Consider the following 21,134-nt stretch of genomic DNA (forward strand, 5'->3'; position numbering starts at 1 on the left):
GTGGGACCCCCTCTTAAGAAGTGCGTGGAAATATTCCCTGTGGATGGACACCTGGCACTCCTCAGCATTTAACCGGGAGCCCTGGCCATATTATACCAATCATGGCTCGAGAACCTCAGCTCCTGAAATTGTTACTCATCCCTGAGCCATGAGAGAATTAAAAGTAGATAAATTCAAATCAGAGTCAGCTACCTTCATGACACCCTCAGCTTGGAAAGCCACAGCTAATCTCGAAGGGGTCAGTGCTGCCAGCATGGCATTGAATCTTGCGCTCTTGTTCCTAATAGGAGAACGGTACTGGCCATCTGGAGCCACGGAACCAAACCTGTGGAAAAGAGAGGTGGGGTTTCACAAAAAAGCAGGACATAGCACCACTAGAAAAGAAGTCGGGTGGCTCCCATGTGCACACAGGGAAGTGCTAGGATTTCCCCATCCTGGAACTCCCCCCTTGAGACAGAAAGTAGATAAGAACAGGGGGAGTCCCCTCCAAGAGATGCTAAGAAAGGCTTGACTCATGGGAGGTAGTGGTTTCCTGAGACATTAAACCCGCACCAGAACCTGACTGTGCAGACCGCACACTGACCCACTTTTTAAAAATTGAGATGTAACTCACATACCATAAATTTTTTCCCTTCAAAGTGTACAATTCAATGGATTTTCTTAAAGCCACGAAATTGTACAACCATCACCATGATCCTATTCCAAATCATTTTATCACCCCAAAAAGAAACCCCACCCTCCTCATACTACTCCCCTCCCTCCAGCCCTTGGCAACCATTAACCTACTTTCTCTCTCTATGGTGCCTGTTCTGGGAAAAAATTCACATATCAGATGTGGTCTTGATGTCTGGCTTCTTTCACTTAGCATAATGTTTTCAGGGTTTGTTTATGTCATAGCATATGTCAGTACTTCAATTCTTTTCATGGTTGAATAATATTCCATTGTATGGATATGCCATGTTTTCTTTCCTATTTCCTCAGTTGATGGATATTTGGATTATTTTCACCTTTTTCCTATTGTGAATAATTATGCTATGGACATTCGTGTATAAGCTTTCGTGTGGATATGTATTTACAATTCTCTTCTAGACAATGTTTACACATACCTAGGAGTAGATTGCTGGGTCATAAAATGATAACTTTACACTTTTGAGGAATGGCCAAACTGTTTTCCTAGTTGGTGCCACCATTTTGCAGCCCCACCAGCAATGTATAACGAACAGTCCTAGTTTCTCTATCCTCCCCAATACTTGTTATTGTCTGTCCCTTTAATAAGAGACATTGGCCGTGTGTGATGGCTCACGACTGTAATCCTAGCTCTTTGGGAGGCCAAGGCGGGTGGATCACCTGAAGTCAGGAGTTCAAGACCGGCTTGGCCAACATGGAGAAACCCCATCTCTACTAAAAATAGTAAAATTAGCTAGGCATGGTATTGCATGCCTATAATCCCAGCTACTCAGGAGGCTGAAACAGAAGAATTGCTTGAATCCAGGAGGCAGAGGTTGCAGTGAGCTGAGATCGAACCACTGCACTCCAGCCTGGGAAACAGAGTGAGACTCCATCTCAAAAAAAAAAAAAAAAGACATCTTAGTAGGTGCAGAGTGGCATTCGTGGTGGTTTTGATTTGTATCTTCCTAATGGCAGTGACGTTGAGCATCTTTTCAAATGCTTAGCAGTCATTTGTAAATCTTTAGAGAAATGTCTATTCAGATGATTTTTACTCATTTTAAAATTGAGTTATTTGCCTTTTTAATTCTTGAGCTGTAATAGTTCTTTCTATATTCTGGATACTTCAGCCTTATGATATTACTATATATGATTTACAAATATTTTCTCCCACTTTGTAGGTTTTCACTTTATTCATACTGTTCTTCAATGCAAAAAAGTTTTTTATAACTTTGATGAAGTCCAATTTATTTTTAATTTGGTTAGTTGTGCTTTTGGTGCCACATGTAATAGATTGTTTGAACCAACGTCACAAAAATGTATACCTGTGTTTTCTTCTAAGCTCTTACATTTAGGTCTGTGATCCCTTTTTAGTTGATTTTTGTATATGGTATGAAGCAAAGGTCCAGATTCATGCTTTTGCACATGGCTATCTAGTTTGTCGCAGCACCATTTGTGGAAAAGACTATTCTTTCCCCGTTGAATTGTCTTGGCTTTGCAGTGGAATATTAATTGACGGTAATTGTAAGGATTTATTTCTAGACTCTTCATTCTATTCCAACGTCCATACATCAATCCTTACGCAAATACCACACTGTCTGGATTACTTTGTAGTAAGTTTTCAAATCACAAGTGTAAGTCCTCCTACTTTGTTCTTCTTTATCAAGATTGTTTTGGCTATTCTGAGTTTCTTGCATCTCCATATAAATGCTGGTGGTTCTAAGGGGAGCTGGGGGGCTTTAGCACCCACCAGGATAACTGTGAAGATGCTTTTATTGTTTCCATTTTATTTCCTATCAATTCACAGGAGGAAAATGTTAAGCAGAATTTGGTTAACTAAATTGCTTAAACCAAGGTCACAAAAATTTACACCTGTATTTTATTCTAAGCGTTGTGTAGTTTTAGCTCTTACATTTAGGTCTGTAATCCATTTTGAGCTGATTTTTGTAAATGGTATGAAGTAAAGGTCCAACTTCATGCTTTTGCGCATGGCTATCTAGTTTGTCCAAGCACCATTTGTCAAAAAGACCATTCTTTCCTTATTAAACTTAAAAAAAAATTGTTTTTTTCTTTTCCTTTTTGCTTTATTGTTTTTAATTGACATATAATAATTATACATGATGGAGTATAGTGTGATGTTTTGATACATGTATATATTGTATAATAATAAAATCAGGGTAATTGGCATATTGATCATCTGAAACATTTATTGTTTTTTTGAAATGAGGACATTCAAAACTTGTAACTATTTTGAAAAATACAACACATTATTGTTAACTATATCACCTGTCCAGTATCACACCAGAACTTATTTCTTCAATCCAACTGTAACAGTATCCACTGACCAACCTCTCCCTATCCCCTCTTCCTTCCTACCTTCCCCAGCCTATGGTAACCAGTATTCTATCCTCTACTTCTTTAACCTCCATTTTTATAACTTTTATTTTAAGTTCCGGGGTACAAGTACAGGTTTGTTACCCAGGTACTCTTGTGTCATGGGGGTTTGTTGTACAAATCATTTTAAGACTTTTTCCCACACAATTTTCTTAAGCTTTTGCCATCTACTACAACATTTATCTACTGGTAACAAAAAAGAGGAAAGCATTCAAGTAAAATCCATAGGGAGGCAGGAAGACAGCTGGTTGTGTGCACCCTGATTGCTGGCTTTGTCACCGATTTAACATGACTATAGCTCAGGGTTTTTATTGGATGTGTGAAACGCAGCTGAGAAAATTAAAGGTGCTTGGTGTCTCTCAGCTTCTGTAAAGGAACATCATTAACGCCTAGAGCTCCACTTCCAGAACACACCTGGAAGCTGGAAGATAGTGCCTTATCCCCCACCACTCACAAAGGAAGCAATAGCACCCATCTGTTTATAACTGGCAGAAGAAAAAGGAAAAAACCTTAATTCCCCACAATAAGAAATTGATTATATAACTTGTAAAGCATTTACTTAACAGCCTAACATAGTGGTACTAAAGATAATAATGCATGTGTGTTCTTAGCATTAGATAAAAACATTTGCTATATAATGTTAAATGGAAACTATGGATTATTTTACAAATAGAATCTAGAAGTGGATCTTGTTTAGTAAAAATCTGACATCTCTTTAGACATATGGGCATAGAGAAAAGTCTGGAAAGATGTATATTAAAGTATAACAGTCATTATGTCTGGACAGTAGCGTATTGAATAATTTTACATTTTTTTCTATCTGCAGATCTATCTTTTCCAATTAGTTGTCAACAAGCCTGTAAGGGTGGTTATGGGAAAACAGCCCAAACACGCAGCCATGAGACCCAAGAACCAAGCCAACTTTGGAGACCAGTGAGATCACCTGCACCATAGACCTGAGTTAAGGAGAAACGACTCACTTATCCAGCAGGTTTTCCCTAGGTATCCGAACCTTGTGAAATATTAAAATTCCATTGTCCACACCATGCAGACCTGGAAAGAATAGAAAGGGGGAATCTATGCAGCATCAGAAGTATTTTCCCTACTACTTCCCACATCTGTCTCCACTAAAATACAAAGCCCTTTACTTTACTTTCAGAATTGTTGGTGCTTTTTCCTTTGGGTGGGCATGGGGATGTTGTTTCCTTGATGAGCTATGCCTGTTTCTTCCACCAGCATGGCCCCTTCCTCTCTAGCAAGAATGAGGAGAATGGAGAATGGGCTTTCCTTCTGTGCAGCCTGCGTGCTTTGGGGATATGGAGGATGCACACCCACCTCCCAAGCAGTGACTGTGATTAAGAAAGGGAGAGTTCCAAGCAACTGAAAGAATGGGAAGCTGAAGACAGAAGCAGGGAAGCAGGCTTGCTCTCCCCAGGAATGGGGAACAAGTGCCCAAATCCCTCCTCCCTCCCAGTGTTCTCTCATCTGCACACAGGGCAAACTAGTGACAGCAAATGCCTACAAGACAAGGGAAAATAGCCACAAGGACAGCAGGAAGTGGGGGAAGCAACGTGGGGCGGGGAGGGAAGAGGGGTGGTCCTGAAATCTGGCAGATACATTTCCTAAAGACACCTGCCAGAGTCTGGGGTCTTCTCTTTGTTTGTGAAAACTTAGAAAGATTGAATCTAGGGGAAAACAATCTGTCTTTAGTAAATGTCTTTATTTAGAACTTCACCCCTTGACAAGGACATACTTGCATTTAGCAGCTTACAAGGACACCAGAGATTTTCTGCTGTTGCCAGTGTTTTCAATGTCTAGCACAACTTCACAGAGCTCAGCCTACTGCTCTGCTCTCAGCAACGTTTGACATGCAAGGCACTTTTAAGGAGCCCAGCCCAGCCAGGGCCTCGGTCACCCCTGAAAGATACATCTAAAACCCTCACAAACCCATCTGCATCCATGCCTGCAGCTGTGGCAGTAGGCAGTAAACACTAAGGGCCAGGATGGGACTGTCCCTTCCACCAAAGGATGGGCCACTTCTTCCCTCTTTTCTTCCTGCTCTTCCTTCTCTTTTTTTTTTTTTCTTCTCTCTCAGACTCCCTTCCTTGGCTTGGCTTGACCTTGGCTATGAGTATTCATGGGAGCATACAGGCATGTCCTGATCTCATCAAGCACTACGGTTAAAATTGTGTCCCCACAAAATTCATGTGTTGAAAACCTAACCCTTATACCTGTGTATGTGACTTTATTTGAAGATAGAGTCTTTACAGATGTGGTCAAATTAAAATGAGGTCATTGGGGTGGGCTCTAATCTAAATGACTTCTGTCTTTTGTAAGATGGGGCAATTTGGAGACAGATATGCACAGAGGGAGAACACCAGGTTAACATGAAGACAACCATTTACAAGCCAAAGAGAGAGTCCTGGAACAAATCCTTCCCTCACCACTCTTAGAAAGAACCAACCCTGCTGATACCTTCGTCTTGGGCTTCCAGCCTCCAGAACTGTGAAACAATACACTTCTACTGTTTAAGACCCCCAGTTAATGGTACGGCAGCCCTAGCAAACTAAGGCACTGAATTAGTCATCAGGACTCATCAAGGGCCTCATAAGCACATATGTTTAACCTCCTAAAATAGGTGGCCAGGGGTGCAAAGAAGAGAGCTGCAGCCACCCCTCTGAGAGCCCCCAAGTCTAAGGAGAGAGAAGATAGAACAGCATTGTGGGCAAAACTGCCTCGTTATTGGGAAATTTGAGAAGCTGGGGGAAAATTAGACCAATGCACATTCATAAAAGGCAATCTGCAACATTCCTGAACAGTTCTACATAAAATAATTCATGAGGCTTCAAAATCCAGACATCTTCCCTGGGGAATTTTTCTCCATGCTCACTGTTTCAGTGATATAACGTAGGTCAGAGTCTCCTTGAGTAGGGTGGGAATCAGGTAGGAAGAGTGAGCACAGGAGAGGGGTCACCTGGGAACTCACCCTCCTTGTATGTCATATCAATAGCTGTCACTCCTGGGTACAAGCTTCAATTTTCATCCCGGACAGGAACGATGAAACAGTGGGGCCCTAAGAAAGACATAGAGATCATTATTAAGCTCTCCTTTCTATAGCTTTACTCATTTCCTGGAATGGTATAAAATTTCTGTGATCCTCAAACTCATTGAGTTCTACAATTGTGTACCACACATGAGAACATATAATGCCAGATAAATTTCTTCATGCATATTTAGGAGATAAAGTTAGTACTGAATTATTTACAAGATAAAAGCAACTTTGTGAAATGGGTTTTCACTGGTAAATAGTACTAGTGAAGATAATTATTCTAGTTGTCTATGTTAGTGACAAACCTTGAGATCTTCCATCTATGATGAGCTGGGCAAAGACAGCTGCATAATTTCCATACATGGCGTTTCCAACATACATCTTCTCAGCATCTTCACATGGCGTGTCAATTACAAACTCCTACACAGAAACAGCAGAGCAACAGTGTTTCCTTTCCCATGGATCATTTCAACTCTCTGGCTCAAGGCAATGAATACCGTGAAAACAGACCCACACCGTCCAGGGTGCCATTTTCAGGGAATTTCACAGCAAAAGAGAAGACAACGGGAAGGTCACCTGGCTCCAGGTCTTGAAACCAATGCAGCTGACTGTGCTATCATCTCAATTCACTTATTTCACTTCCACCACAACTTTGAAAATGGCTGGAGATTAAAGTGATTTTTCGAGGAACAATCCAATCCAGAAAATAAGTTGCCAATTTTCAATCTTTAAAAGGTGTTTGTTCTCTCCCTCCCAGTCTCTCTTCTTCATAATACCAGGCTGACATGTGCTATTTGGCTAAGCCTGCCTGGCTTTAATGTACAAAGTCTTTCTTCAATTCTCTCTCTAGACTTCTTCATAGCAAAGTTTTGACCTTTAAATCATCTAACACCAAAACCTCAGAAAGCCCTGATGGTCTATGCTCGGCTGTCCACACCCCTCACTTGACCTGCAAGACTTCTAAGAAAGGATGGAACATCCAATGATCTGGGCCCTTAGATGGCTTGTCCCAGGGTCCACATCTGTGAGTTGCATTTTGTCTACTGGTGTTCACTTCTTCTGGGCAAAAATCCTCACTCTTTCCCAGGCTCCGAACCTTCCTGCCTCCATGACATGGGTCTTTGTTTAAATGAAAACCAAGTAATCAAAGGCCAGAACTGTATGCTTGGATACAGCAAGACTGATAGACAGCCATGCCTTATTCCCACCATTGCTTAGAGTATCAGCCCAAACAATTTTTATTTTTATAATAAGAAATCCCTCATTTACTCCTTTGAAAATGCCTCTCTATTTTCCTGACCAATGCATATCATAATTAAAGTTTCCCAAAAGAGGTTCACATGTTCAAGCTCCTAAAACAGAAGAACTTGTAAGTGAGTCTCTTTCTTAAGAGGGAAAAATTTTAGAATGTACCATGCAGTTTGTCTCTGAATACATCCAGGAATTCCAGCTCAAAACAGTCTGAAACTAACACTGGTCATAAAGAAGCAGGAAGAAAATGCAAGGGTTTTATTCTCAGGCTCGGCTCAAAACTCCATCTTCTCTTTCCTACGCTCTGGAAGCAGACACAAAGGTCACAGTGGAAATGCTCCCCCTCACTTCTTGGCTCTTCCCAATCTCCCTTGCCACTTGGGTTACCTTTAAGCCTCTTGCCAAAAAGGAACTGGCCCTGCTGCCAGCTCTGAATACAGGGCACCTGGGGCAATTTGGGAGCCCAGAGGAAATAGTAGAGAGTGGAACTGCACATTTAATTGGAGTTGACAATATTGAAGATGTGACTGAAGTAAATCAACAAGTTATTGATCATGCAAAGATTATCTCAGATTTCAGACTATAAAGTATATAGACAACACTTTCCCATTGGCCAAGAAATACAGTCTTGAAGCCTAAGAAAACATTCTCTGAAATATGTTTGCACAGGGAAACTTTTAACATGTGCAAGGGCCTTTCAGAAACATAAATGGACATGCTGAATCTTTTTAAGAGAAGTCTCTGGAGGCCACCCTTGTCTTATCAGGGCAGCCAGGGCTTTTCAAGGAGAGGCATTACTTGAGGCTGAGTGCAGTGAAAATTAACAGTAACAAAAATACAACCCATGTGGGTGGGGGCATGCTTACACCCAGGGTAAGAAAGGAAAGTGGCAGAGGAAACACTGGCCTGGCAGAAAAGATGTGGTGGGATGGGGAAGGGAGCAAGAGGCTACCCATCCCTATAAACATCTGCTACACCCTGGGAAAGGAGATTTGTCATTTCTGGCAAAATGCTTGCTTTGGAAAGTTTGCATCAGCCAAAACCCTGGTGTTAAAGCTGCATCTAAATAATGCACACCATGTGTGTCCGTTTCTGTAGTAATTATTTGTTGAAGCCCAGCAAAATGGTCAGTGTTGTAGGCACTGAAAAAGATGTCTTTGGCCAGAGAGTTCATAACCTCATTTATTTAGGCTATTTAGAATAAAGCATAAAAATAAAACTGTCTCTTATGCCTAAACTATCCGTACTACTCCCAATCTACCTCCCAAAAATAAATATAAAACAACCAACCCACAGGAATGAAAAAACAAAATATGTAAGAGGTTTAAATGATCCTTGGGGGAGAGAACACTTATTTAATACACTCCAGCATTTTGAAAGGGAAATGAAGGGGAAAACATAGAACCCAGTGAAGGGAGAAATCCATTCCCTGCTATGTCAGTTCTCAGTGGCATGAGTTTATGATGGGATTGTTCTCTCTCCCAGCCCCACGGGAGACAGTGTTCACCAGAGGCCCCTCATCATTATGATTGCGACTTTGCAGGTCCCCTGTCAGGCAGTGGCAGCTGCTGAGGCACACCAGGTAGCTAAGTCATTTATGCTGTTTGGGGAAAATGGGACCAACACAGGAAATTATTTTTGTGAAAAAAGCAATAATTGTAAAAAGAAACAAATAAATAAGAGCAGTGGGTGTTTTCCCCCATCAATGTCAGCAAGGTGACCTCCATACCATGGCTTTGGGAGAAGGAAAAAAAATTGGCCAGCCAAAAGCCAAAGGATGTTAGGTCAGCATGTCACCACTGGCAGAAAAGCCAAGCTGCTGAGGGCAGTCCCACCCGAACCTAACTTACTCATTAACTGCATAGCCAGAGTCGGCTGCTTAACCGATGGGTGAGCCTCCGTTTCCCCATCTGTAAAGTAGGGACAATAATATCTTTTTATAAGATTACAGAACATTTGAAATGATGTTACAAATGGACTACTTAGCCTGGTGCCTGGCATATCCATGCTCAGTTAACAGGATCAGTTTAATGTTGCGTTTCTGGGACTGTTGCTGCAAGGAAACAGAATACTACACAGAGGGAGTTTCATACAGAGCATGGTGCTTCATGAGTGGTCAGTGTAGGGCAGTGCTTATTCTTGTTCTTACTATGATCTTGGACATCATGGCTTTTGGAGAGAACTAACATCAGAGCAGGAGGAAAAGAAGGGCATCCTCCAGTATACCCTGCCCCTGAATCTGTCATTCCAGACACTGGCTGCCTCCAATCAGCATTCGTGGGTCAGGAAACTCTGCTAACAAAAATCCACACACTCAAGGACAAACTGCAAAAACAAAGAATAGATGGAGCAGAGCAGCCGCATAGCCAGGCAGCACCTGCAGCCATGTTCAGGCACATGCTTGCACACACGGACTGACACAGCCTCATTTCTGGAAAGAACCTCAACATGTATTTATCCCTTTGTAATTCTTAGGAACACCCAATATTAAGCAAGAAATTATAAAGAAGAGTGAGATAAGAACACAGGTGCTTTCTTTTTCCACGTTGGCGGTGGGGCAGGAGGTGGGTGTAGGAGTTAAAGAGATGGGCATGAGGGTTACAGAGCAGCGTCCCCACGGTACGTTGTGATCCACTATGGACAGAGATAGCAATGTGGAGAGACTTAGTTAACATCTTTTTAATTATCAAGAAGGGAAGGGAAAGGAAGAAAAACAAAGAAAAGAAAAAGAAAGGGAAAGGAAGAGAAAGAAAAGAATGAAAAGGAAAAACCTTAGCACTGACCACACGTAATACAGGTGGAACAGTCAGATTGTTTGGTGCCACTCTTGTTTCTGTTGTCATGTAAAATGTCAGTGCAGGTCAAGGTGCGAGACAGCACATGATCCCAGTACAGACGACTCAGCTCCTGCTAAGGCAGCCCCAGCACAGTCAGTGCCCTCCTGACACATGGCACAATGGAGAGAACCAACAAAGGCTTCTCCTCCAGTCCTTTCCTGCTACTGTTAGAAAAGGCTAACCAAATGGCTTTAGTGTTCTTCTCTCGGAGTTATGACAAGGGATTACATTCACAAATGTAAATAAAGTGTCGGAGCAGTGCCCAGTGCCTCAAACGTACCATATAAATGTTGGCTGGGGTTGGGTTCATGATGGCTGAACACATAGACATCTGCTCTGAATCACAGCTCTCTTGGCCAGAAAGCACACACAGAGAGTGTGAAGCTGGACACAGAAAGAAGGAGATCTGGTTCTGTCCAGGTTTTCTGCTGCCCTGGACAGCAGGAGAAGGACAGATTCCTCACCTGGGCAGAGAGGTCAAAGGTGGCTTCGGTCTGGATCCCTCTCACATTGCTCCCCTGGCCCCTCTCGGTCATTGCAAACATCCCAGTGTATTTCTGCTCCTGTAGTTTACCAGATGTTAGAAGGGAATTAGCTGGTCTGACAGTTGCTCCAAATTCAGACCTCCCAGACCATTAAGAAAGATGTTGAGAGAGAGAGAGAGAGGTGGGTTGGAGAAAATTATTAAAACACAGTCTGATGATAGCGAATGTGAGTTTAACAACATGACAGGCTCAATGCAATATAAAAAAGATAGTCTTGGAATTTTCGTTCTCAACAAGACTTTTGATGACACAAATTCTGTTTTATTTTGTTTTTCTTCAAACACATACATATGCATATCTATCTACTATATATTTTTAAGGCTCTCCATAGAAGACCAATATTGAGGAAATCACCATACCTGGAGTGGCTGAAACCACTTAGTAACATGTTCAGGGCTGCCGAGATTCCTGATAGCACCACCAAATAGCCAATAAATTATTCCACACTGGAAAAAAGGACAATACAAACCATCATTAGCAACAGCCAACAATCTAAAGACAATTAAATCCATGGCCAAACTCCTCAGGAAGCAGCTATTCAGCTCCCTGTGCTTTACGTAAGCCCTGCAAGTGGCATGCTTATTTGCCCTTCCTCTTCACTGCCTGGTGAGCTCCAGCTTCTCTCTGCAGATGTGGCTCATGAGTCACTCTCCTGGAGAGGCCCTCCCAAGTCCACAGAAAGTCAGTCCTCTATCCTCAGGCCTCCCAGATACCCCCATCAGATGAATGCTCTGAAACACAGAATGATTCTGCTTTGTCCTCTCAGGATCTAGCTTGGGGCCTGAGGAAGAAGACAAGTAAGAAGTGCATGTGCAATGACCCTCGACGTTGACCCCTGTCTGCGAGGTGAGTCCTGCTGTGAGAAACAGTGTTTCCTTTCAGGAAGGCAGAATGGAAGAGGCGATGCTGCAAAACAAGCAGGCACACAGCTTGGGATGAGCGCCTGGAGTTCTAATTCCAGGTCAGCTACCCACTGGCTGGTGGATCTTGGACAAAGACATAGTAGCCTCGGCTTCCTCATCTGATAAATGAATGGTGAGAGTACTTGCTTACTGAGCTACACACACACAAACTTGTTGAGTCTCACAACAACCCTGGAGAGAAGCCATCATCATCACAATTTAATTCGGGAAACTGGGATTCATGGAGGAAAAGTGTCTTACCCAAGGCTACACCCTCAGAAAGTGGGAAGGACTGAGGCTGAAACCCAAGCTGCCTAATGCCTAATGGTGCTTCATATGGTGGCCATGAGGATTCAGTGAGTCAACCACCAAGCCCTTTGCTTGGTCTTTTGTGGGTTTTTAGTTTGTTTTTTTTTTAAGAGACAGGGTCTCACTTTTTCACCCAGGCTGGAAGGCAGTGGCACGATCATAGCTCACATAGCATTGTTAAAATCCCAGGCTCAAGCGATCCTCCTGCCTCAGCCTCCTGAGTAGCTGGGACTAGGGACTACAGGCACACACTACCACATCTGGCTATCTTTTTTTTATTTTTAGTAGAGACGAAGTCTTGCTATGTTGCCCAGTCTGGTCTCAAACTATTGAGCTCAAGAAATCCTCCTACCTCAGCCTCCTGAAGGGCTGGGATTACAGGCATGAGCCACCATGCCCAGCCTGCCTGGTCTTTTGTGAACCCTGGAAAAGTGTCCCTGACAAAGAGGAGGAGAAAGAGAAAGAGGATGAGGATGAGAAGGAGAAGAAACAGGAAGAGATAGAGTGGCTTGAGCAGGGCCATTTGGAAGGAGCAGGGTGACTGACTGCAAAGACAGAAGAACTTGAACGTAGGGACATTTGCTGTGTCTACAGGTCAGAGTTCCTTTCCTGTCCTAGCTATACAACCCTAATCTTTACCTGGGGAGCCCTCCTCCTCTACAATCTGTACAAGTGGTTTGTGGGTGATGTTGACAGCACTCCCAGCTTTAGGATGAGTTGGGAGCCCAGGACTGGCCCAACGATGGCTCTCAGGATGGATTCATGATCTGGCTGGGTCCATTTGGCGTGCAAGCCAGGACACAAGGCTGAGCTATTGTGAAAGAAAAGGACTCTTTTGTGATGCTATGGAATCTGGAGGATGGAAGCCTGGAGCCATATAGCCATGAGCTGGTGAATGAAGCCAAAGTTTGAGGACCAGGTTGGGGGAAGGAGGCACAGTAGAGAGATGGCAGAGACCAGGTCCTGCACACCCAGACCTGAAGCCTGCTGCACAATAAACTCTTGAATTACAGCAGCCAATAAGTGCCTTTTTTGCTTAGGCAAGGTTAGAGTGGCCTTTTTTTTTCCTGGGGCCACTGCATCTAGATGAGCTCTCTGTTCATTCCCCACATGTATGAACAACCTGGTATTAACTTTGTGAAATGGTACTTGATCAATTCTAGCAGCTCGGATCAGCTAACATGCTCTGGCATCAGGACAGATGAATTTCACTAGTCACATCTGATATGTGAAGTGCTTTTTATTTGGAGAATCATAAATTATCCTGGGAAAATGATTCACACCCTGATGACTCAGCTCACTTCTCTACAGAATCATCGCGGGCACTGCAAATTGCATTACTAATTCCAACACGGGAAATGGAAGCAACCCAAATGGTACATGTTTTTCCCTAAACCGTTATCTTGGAGTTAAATTTTAAAAAATTATTTTTCTAAAACTAAAACAAGTTAGGTTTTCTACCTCTAAATCTCTTTGGCTGGTGCCTAATACACTCTTGACAATATATTCCTTTTCTAGGTTTTAAATCTTTTCCTCCTCTTTAGGAAGAGGAAAAAAAAAAACCTAGAGTGTTTTATCCACATTTTGAAAGCCCCATGCATGAAATGTCTTGGCATCCTGGCCTGTGGAAGTGAACCTGTAAGTTTGCAGGAAACTACAGCAGTTGACAGAGGCAGCATCTGCATGACCTCAATCCACACAGTCAGGTAAAGTGTGGGGTTCATTTCCCACAAAATCCATATCCTCTGAATGGCAGGTAATGCAACCAAGCCAGGCCAAATGCAGGTGGACATCTTGGGGACTGGAAGTGGAGGGCTCCCTGGCCTGACACGCTTTTAGCAGGTGCCCCCTGGGAGAAGCATGGGCTCCAGCCCACAGGACAGGAAGGAGACAGACAGGGAAGTAGGAAAGTAGAGGGATTCGGGGTAGATTCTGGAGGCAGAGCTGGTGGACAGGATTTGGGAGGAGAAGGAAAGAGAGGACTCTGGAGGACACCTGGGTCTATAACCTGAGTTTTCAGGAGGATGAGGACCTATTGATTGCAGTGGAACTGCTTGGAGGAGGGGCTGGGAGGGGCCAGAAGGAGGGGATGGACACCTTAAAACAGAAATACTGAGACTGATGGAAGGTAGGCATCAACCCATCACATGGGAGTGTCACAAGTATCCTCTCGGAGGACACTTGGGGCATTCCTGTCAGACTACCCGCATCCTGCCCCCAGCAGACCTCAGGGAACAGGACACAGAGAGGACCATTTGCTCTGAGAGAGACTGCAAAAATCAGCGGTGAGAGAGAAAAAGTAGAGTTGGTGGGGAGACACCTAATGAAAACTCCAATTTCAACTACGCACCCACCTTGTTTGAGAAAGCCCCTCTCTCCTTTCTCACTTGTCAAGGGAAGAAAAAGGACAGCTATGACATGGAGCATATGAGGTGATGGTCACCACATGCCCAATGAGGGCCGGCAGCAGCCTCCAGAGGCTGCAGTGCCAGCTAGCTGAGGGCTGGGAGGTGCAGCCAGGATAGCTCACAGGGGCTAAAGGACGGAACTATGGCAGGGCTTCTTAGCTTCTGAATAAAGAGTAAAAGGGGACATCCTGAAATGGAAGGGAAATCTGCTGGGTTAGAGGTGGGAAGGCAGGCTGGTTGCACCTCAACACACTAACGGAGCTACTGCCTGGAAGACTGTAGGGCTGGGTCCCCAGCCATGTCCCAGGAGGTTACAGTCCCCACCACTTATGAAGCTCCTGCTACCAGCCAGGCTTGGCATGGGGATCCTGGTAGGCATTACTGATCTAAATATACACACAGCCTATGAATGGGCATTAGAAATGCCATCTTTACAGAGTGTCCCCCTGCCATGATGGAACAGTGAGGTCTATCCCATGGGCAGGAAGCCAGCTGGCTTCCCGGCTGCAATAGGCCAGGCCATTCCTATACAACAGCCCAACAAGGGTCTCCTAAAGAGACTTCAAGTGTATTCAAGATCTCCTAATTCCAAGAGCAAATTTCCACAAATAGAAAACTGGAAGTGTTTTTTTAGACAGTGGGACCCCAGAAATGGACTGAATTTTTTTCCCCACAAAATTCATATGTTGAGGCCCTAACTCTAATGTGATGGTATTCGGAGATGGAAACTTTGGGCAATGGTCAAGGTTAAATGAGCTCATGAGGGTAGGACTCCCATAATGGGATTAGTGCCCTTAAGAGGAAAAAAGACCAGCACCTCTCTTCACCAATGAGGACACAATGAGAAGGTGGCTGTCTGCAAGCCAGGAAAAGAACGCTTACCAGAACCTGACCATGCTGGCACCCCGATCTTAGACTTTACAGCCTCCAGAAAGGTGGGAAAATAAATTTCTGCTGTTTGAGCCATCCAGCCCATGGTATTTTGTTATGGCAGTCCAAGCAGGCTAAGACAGATAGTAGGATGATTCAAGTAAGGGAAAAGAAACAGTCAGAGAGGCAGGAAAGGAAGCATGACTGGTTTCTTTCAGCCTTAGTTAGAGTCCTTCCAGGTTGCATCCATGTTTTTGGCAGGAAACCTGGGCTGGCTCACAAGCTAGAGTGGGGATTCAAAGCACCAATAAAGACAATCTTTTTCCCTGGTACCTCGCTAGTGTGCTCACTCCTGTCACTGTGAGCCACTGTTGGAGCCAGCCCCCAGCCCTGCCAGCATTTGACCATGTGAGTACAAATGAGTTTGTTCAAAGTTCTTAGGGAAATGCAAAGCCACTGGATAAACAGACCGAGAGAGAGAGAGAAAAGGGGCTTGAACATGCAGGGCATAGCTGATTTTGATAAATTGATGCTAACGCCTCTTCCTCAGATTGACAGCCAGCTCCTGTGAAAAACAGTGGCTCTTGAGCTGGCAGCGGCATCTGGGGAACCCCTGACTGACCCAGAGCTCACAGGGTCTGTTTCCAGCACACCACATGCCCTCCTGGCATCTCCTCCATCACCAGTAGAAAAGACAGCCACAGTCCTCCCGGGGGCTGCACAATCTATAGTTTCCTCTAATTGTCTAGGGTTTCTAAGCTCCAGGAAAAAAAAGAAAAAAATCTCCTGCAATTACTGATATGTGGGACAGCAGGGTTAATAATAATTTTTTGATTGTTATTTTTATTTGTGGCAAAATATATATAGTATAGAGTTTGCCATTTTAGCCACTTTTAAGCATACAATTCAGTGGCATTAAGTACAGCCACAATGTTGTACAACCATCACAAATGTTCCCAAAACATTTTCATCATTGCAAACAAAAGCTCTGTACCTATTAAGCAATAACTCCCATTCTCCCCTCCCTCCCACCTCTCGTTATCTCTAATTACCTTCTGTCTCTATGAATTTTTCTATTCTAGATATTTTATATAAGCAGACTCATATAATATTTGTCCTTTTATGTCTGGCTTATTTCATGTAACGATTTCAAGGTTCATTCACATTGTGGTATGTGTCTGAACTTCATTCTTTTTTATGGCTAAACAATATTCCATTGTGTGTATATACCGCATTTTGTTTATCCACTCCTCCGTTGACGGAAATGTGGCTTGTTTCCAGCTGTTAGCTATTGTGAATCATGCTGCAATGAACATTGGCACACAAGCATTTATTTCAGTCCCTACTTTCAATTCTTTAGAGTATGTATCCAGTTAGTGGAATGCTGGGCTGTAGAGTAATTTTTATGTCCTACTTTTTGAGAAACCACCATATTGTTTTGTTTTTATGTGTATATTTAATACGCAAGTATTGACACATTATGAGTACCAAGAATGCAAGGGTTATAGTTTTCAAGGAGTTTTCCCTCTAGTGGTAGTAAGAGAAATAAAGTAATTCCATGAATAAATACATAGATTCAAAATGGGTACAGGTTATGGCAGAAAACTATAAAAAGCAAAGACAGATGAAGGCGAGTGGATGGGACTCAAGTTGCAGGCTTGAGAGGGGCATCCCTGTGGGAAGGACACTTTAGCTGGGACATGAAGAATGAATAGGGGTCAGCCAGGTGAAGGAGGGGAAAGACCAAGCTAGGGCTGGTAGCAAGAGGTCCAAAGGTGGCTAAAATGAACCAGCAGAAGGAGAAAGTGGAACAGACGTGACCAGGGCCACATTTGCAAGGACCCATAGGCAACATCAAGGATTAGAGGATGTTTCTAAAGCATAATGGGGAAAACGAGGTTTTAAGCAGGAAAGTGGAGTGACCATAGAAGTATTTCAAACAACTTTTTCTTTAAGTCCATGCCACTTTCCTTCTAGGATACTCAGAAGCTTTCAAAAAAAAAAAAAAAAAAAAACGTATTATGGGAAAAAATCAAACAAAATAGAAGCAATGAACTCAAAGATGGCCAGCTCACGGCCCATTTTTCTTCATCTCCCTCCCCCCAGCCACCCCCATGTACTTTCCTTTCATACACCGCAGGCTATCCTGACGTTTATCCTTGACATCATATTAGGTCTTCCCTGAATATTTCCAATACATAAGTAAAAGATGCAGATTCTTTTTAAAACATAGTCCTAAAACCATTATCCCACCTAAAAATATAGTACTCATTCTCTAATATCATGAAATGTTCAATGTTCAGACTTCCCCAACTGACACACAATTTTTTTTCTTTTTACAAATAGTTTGCTGTTTGAACAAGATGTAAATAGGATACACACATTGCAATTGGTTAAAATGCTTCTTAAGTCTGCCTTAAGCTACAGGCTGCCCCTTCCCTCATTCATTCAGACATTCCCTTTGCAACTCCATGGACTAAGCTCAGTGCAAGACCCTGGAAACCAGAGGAGAGGGCTCCCTACCCACAGAGCTGCCACCACCCATGGAGCTATCCCTATGGTCACAATCCACAGAGGCCTGCTAAAGAGAAGGTAGGTGGGGTGGGGGTGCAGTATGGTAAAAGCACAAACTGGGATCATAGGAGTCTGGACCAGGATCCTCTGGCATTTCTGAGAGGGAATCTATCTGTTGCATCTCAGCTAACTGCTTTCTCTGAAAGCCACAGCCAACCCATCAAAGAGGGAAGAGATCATGCCTGGCTGAAATCACGGAACGCCTAGTCTTCCTGGAAAAACCTGATGGTGGACACACCCACCACAAGATGGCACTCACAGATTCCTTTGTTTTTAATTCCTACCTACCCATAGACAATGTCTACACCAAACTGAAATCACCGCCATATTGGACTCATTGCCAATTGGCCTGGATTCTTGTCTGATCATTTTGTCTTCATGTTCTAGTTGTAATTGTTCCTCTTTGGGGACATCAGGACTGGGTGTTTGGATATGAGAAATTATTTTGAGACCCAGTGGTGTCCAGGGAGGGAAAGGAGGCCCCCATGAATGACTCTCTGCTGGATGGCCTGGGCAGCATGAGTGGCCGCAGGAGACACACCCACCTGAGCTATTTTGTTCACCATCCTTGGTAAGCTGGAACATGCAAGATAATTGTCTTCCCTCAAGACAATAAGATGCCATTCTATAAAAATTTGCCAAAAATGGAGAAGTCGAAGAATTCCAAGGATGAGAGAGGATATGGATCTACAGAACCCAATTACATGCTGTTGGTAGGAATGTGAATTGATGCACTAACTTTGGAGAATAGATTAACACTACTCTTTAAAGTTAAGCATTCATTCATCCTGTAACTAGCAATTCCATTCCTAGTTGAATACCTAAGGAAAGATTTTACCCATTTTCAACACCAGACATGGACACATGGACAAGAGTATTCACAGCAGCAGTTTTCACATTAGCAAAATCCTGGAAACAACATCAGAAAGTGGATGAACAAATGCTGTGGTATATTCACACAGAGGAATATTATACAGTGGTCAAAACATTCTTCCATTGCTATATCATTCCCCAAATGTCAAAACTATAAAGATGGAGAACAGATTAGCGGTTGCCAAAAGACAGGGGTAGAGTGGAGGCCAAATGAAACTGTAAAGGGGTAGCACCGGAAGTTTCTTTCTGATGATGGAACAGTTCTATATCTTTTTTCTTTTCTTTTATTTCTTTTTTTTTTTCTGAGACGAAGTCTCACTCTTGTACCCCAGGCTGGAGTGCAATGGCATGATCTGGGCTCACTGCAAGCTCTGCCTCCTGGGTTCAAATGATTCTCCTGCCTCAGCCTTCCGAGTAGTTGGGATTACAGGCATGTACCACCATACCTGGCTAATTTTTGTATTTTTAGTAGAGACGGGGTTTCACCATGTTGGCCAGGCTGGTCTCGAACTCCTGACCTCAGGTGATCCACCCACTTCGGCTTCCCAAAGTACTGGGATTACAGGCGTGAGCCACCGTACCCCTCCAGTTCTATATCTTGATTGTGGTAGTAGTTACATGAATCTACATATGGGGTCAAACGGCATAAAACTATACACACACACACACACAAAATTGAGTGCATGTAAAAACTAGTGAAATCTGAATAGCGTCTATGTCCTATTTAACAGTGCTGTACTAATATTGAGTTCCTGATTTTACATCTCATTACTGCTATATAAGATGTCACCATGACTAAAAGGTTCTCATGACCTGATGTACTATTTTTGTAACTTTCTGTGAGCTTTATTATTTCAAAATAAAAAGGTTTTTTATTTTAAAATTTAGTGAATACAGGGACACACAACAATTTGGATCAATCTTAGCAATAATATTCAAGTGAAGAAAGAAAATGACAAAGTATTATGGTACTGTTTTTATAAAATTAAGACAAAGGAAAATAACCGAATGACACAAATGTAACAAAACTGTACAAAGAAGAAAAGCAAATTAAAAACAAAAACAGGATAGGATGTAATGGTTAAAGCAGCAGCCAGGGACGGGGTTTGAGGTATGCCATTTTACCAACTCCTGTGCCACTATATAGACTGACAGAGTTCACGCAGTTATAGTGTTCATTCCTTGGCATGCAAAGCGAGCATGAGTTGGTGCAGGGCAGGTGCCCGATGCCTCTCACCTTCACTCCTGTGGCCATGTCCACCATGGAAAGGACTTCCCCTATGACGAGGCTTCAGCTGACAAAGTTCTTTGTTTTCTCTGCCTGAAAACATGACAGACTCAATATCAAGGTTTCCTTATGGCTTCCTGACTTGTTAAATTCACAGTCTTTATACTAAATGCATGTTAGTTTTATAATGAAAAAATAAACACAATAAAAGCAACTTTTGAATTAAGAAATAATTCTATTGCTCTACTAAAGTAAACATTTTCTTTTCTTTTTTTTTTTTTTTTTTTTAATGTGGCTTTCTGGTCTCTAACCATGTTAGTGTTAATGACTCTTCTTATACAATCGTCATCTGCATCCGCATGGAGGCCAGCCTGCGACTGACTTGCCTCATGCCTTGCTTTGCCTTCTCCAGGTTTGTCCCTCCTAGCTCCTGGTGTTCCCTTTACAGGCTAGCACCCCCACAGTTCTCTCCAGCTCCTCCAATGTGTGCCACAGCCTGCAGCCTCTCTGTACTGATGTCTCAACCAACAGAGGACACCTGGATGGAGCCCTGCTGACAATCTATTTTTTTTTTTTTTTGTAGAGACAGGGTATCGCTATGTTGCCCAGGCTGTACATGAACTTCTGGGCTCAAGCAATCATCCTGGCTCAGCCTCCCAAGAAGCTGGGACTACAGGCATGCACCATGGCACACAGCTTCAGTGACAATCTTGATGTAAGGATGGAGGATTGGAAACGTCTGAGAGCATTCTGGACACAGGAAAAGCAGTATTTTTACTTTGCATCTGTAGACCATCTCAGGGCTTTGATGATTTAAAAATTATGAAGTCCAAATTCCCTCTCATCACTCACTGTACACAACAGCAACAAATCCCAAGGCTATACGAGCATATTCTTCTCCACCAGTGACGAATGAGACATGGCAAAAACGCTGTACATGTTTTATTTTAAAAATTCAGAGGCAGCCGGCATTTCCTTAGAAGGTGGTGGGCCCTTGAGTGGGCAAAGTGCAGCTGTCCGTTGTTGGAATCAGTGCTAGTTGTCCTTGTTTGCCAGTCTCTTCTGAGACCCAGGCAAAAAATCTGGTGCTTGTTACCCATGTGTGTATGTGTATGTACATGTGTGTGCACGTCTGTGTGCACATGTCCATGTATGCATGTGTGTATGTTCATGTCTGTGTGTGTGTGTGTAGTGCTCCACCAGCAGCAGGATGATAACTAATCTTCCT

General features: G+C 43.1%; 1 protein-coding gene across 1 annotated transcript in view; it reads right to left on the reverse strand.

Annotated features, from left to right (window-relative positions):
* The window catches only part of ACOXL (acyl-CoA oxidase like), a 319,336-nt gene extending 298,491 nt beyond the window's left edge, over positions 1-20,845 (reverse strand). The window contains 8 exon segments of the mRNA XM_017549848.2: positions 193-325; positions 4,041-4,113; positions 6,047-6,133; positions 6,415-6,529; positions 10,662-10,760; positions 11,102-11,188; positions 19,916-19,999; positions 20,792-20,845. Of these exon segments, the coding sequence (XP_017405337.2) occupies positions 193-325; positions 4,041-4,113; positions 6,047-6,133; positions 6,415-6,529; positions 10,662-10,760; positions 11,102-11,188; positions 19,916-19,999; positions 20,792-20,845 (732 nt within the window).
* Between the last annotated feature and the right edge of the window lie 289 nt (positions 20,846-21,134).

Source organism: Cebus imitator, unplaced genomic scaffold (assembly GCF_001604975.1).
Source record: "Cebus imitator isolate Cc_AM_T3 unplaced genomic scaffold, Cebus_imitator-1.0 Scaffold222, whole genome shotgun sequence".
In the NCBI taxonomy this organism is placed as follows: Eukaryota; Metazoa; Chordata; class Mammalia; order Primates; family Cebidae; genus Cebus; species Cebus imitator.